General features: G+C 65.8%; 1 protein-coding gene across 1 annotated transcript in view; it reads left to right on the top strand.

Annotated features, from left to right (window-relative positions):
• Nucleotides 1-1,320, top strand: part of LOC112955483 (dynein heavy chain 2, axonemal-like) — a gene marked incomplete at its 3' end in the record, with an annotated part of 69,295 nt that overhangs the window by 26,444 nt on the left and 41,531 nt on the right. The window contains exon 24 of the mRNA XM_026048805.1: nt 1,135-1,315. Within this exon, the coding sequence (XP_025904590.1) occupies nt 1,135-1,315 (181 nt within the window). The remainder of the gene's footprint in view (nt 1-1,134; nt 1,316-1,320) is intronic.

Raw genomic sequence — 1,320 nt, 5'->3', positions numbered from 1 at the left:
GGGGACATGGGGTGTGGGACACATGTGGGACACGGGGTGTGGGACACGCGTGGGACACGGGGTGGGGGACACGTGTGACACGGGGTGGGGGACATGGGGTGTGGGACACGTGTGGGACATGGGGTGTGGGACATGTGTGTGACACAGGGTGAGGGACGTGTGTGACAAGGTGGGGTACACAGAAAGGGGGACGCGTGGGACACAGGGCGTGGGGCATGTGTGTGTGACACGGGTTGGAGGACACGGGAGGGGGTGCGCCTGTGACACGGCACGTGGGGAACACGGGAGGGGGTGCGCGTGGGGCATGGGGTGTAGGACACGTGTGACACAGAGTGGGGGACACGGGAGGGGCACCCGTGGGACATGGGGTGTGGGACATGTGTATGTCACAGAGTGGGGGACACGCGAGGGGGTACGTGTGGGACACAGGGTGTGGAACACGTGTGTGACAGGGTGGGGGACACGGGAGGGGTACCCGTGGGACATGGGGTGTGGGACATGTGTGTGTCACAGAGTGGGAGACACAGGGTGTGTGAGACATGTGACACAGGGCGTGAGACACACGTGTGACGGGGACATGTGACGCGGGACGTGGGGCATGTGACACAGAGTGTGTGACGCACACATGTCCCAAGATGGGTGACACTCATGCAACACGGGGCATGTGACGCAAGGTGTGTGACAGAGCATGTGCCATGGGGCATGACGCTGGGTGTTCCCCGGATGCGTGGCATGATGTTTGCGTGTCCCCTGGGTGCATGGTGTGACGCTACATGTCCCCCGAGCGCGTGGCGTGATGCTCGCGTGTCCCCCGGGCACATGGCGTGATGTTTGCGTGTCCCCGGGCACGTGACGTGACATTTGCATGTCCCCCGGGCACGTGACATGACGCTGCATGTCCCCTGGGCATGTGGCGTGATGCTTGCGTGTCTCCCGGGCATGTGGCATGACATTTGCATGTCCCCTGGGCACATGGCATGACATTTGCAAGTCCCCGGGATTGTGGTGTGACATTTGCGTGTCCCCTGGCACGTGGCGTGACATTCGCGTGTTCCCCGGGCACATGGCATGACACTCGCCTGTCCCCCGGGCACGTGGCATGACATTTGCGTGTCCCCGGGGCGCGTGGCGCAGACGGGCGCCTGGGGCTGCCTGGAGGAGCTGCCGCGGCTGCCGCCCGCGCTGGTGGCCCTGGTGGCGCAGCTGGCGCTGGCCGTGCTGGGCGCGCTGGGCGCCGGCCGGGAGCAGGTGGCCCTGGAGGGGCCGCCCGTGGCCCTGCGCCCCTCCTGCGGCATCTTCATCACCACCGACCTGGGTACG

Source organism: Nothoprocta perdicaria, unplaced genomic scaffold, assembly GCF_003342845.1.
Source record: "Nothoprocta perdicaria isolate Ctin4 unplaced genomic scaffold, notPer1 scaffold_570, whole genome shotgun sequence".
NCBI lineage: Eukaryota > Metazoa > Chordata > Aves > Tinamiformes > Tinamidae > Nothoprocta > Nothoprocta perdicaria.
Note: the sequence above shows the minus strand (reverse complement) of the source record. Positions and strands in the feature narration are given on the sequence as shown.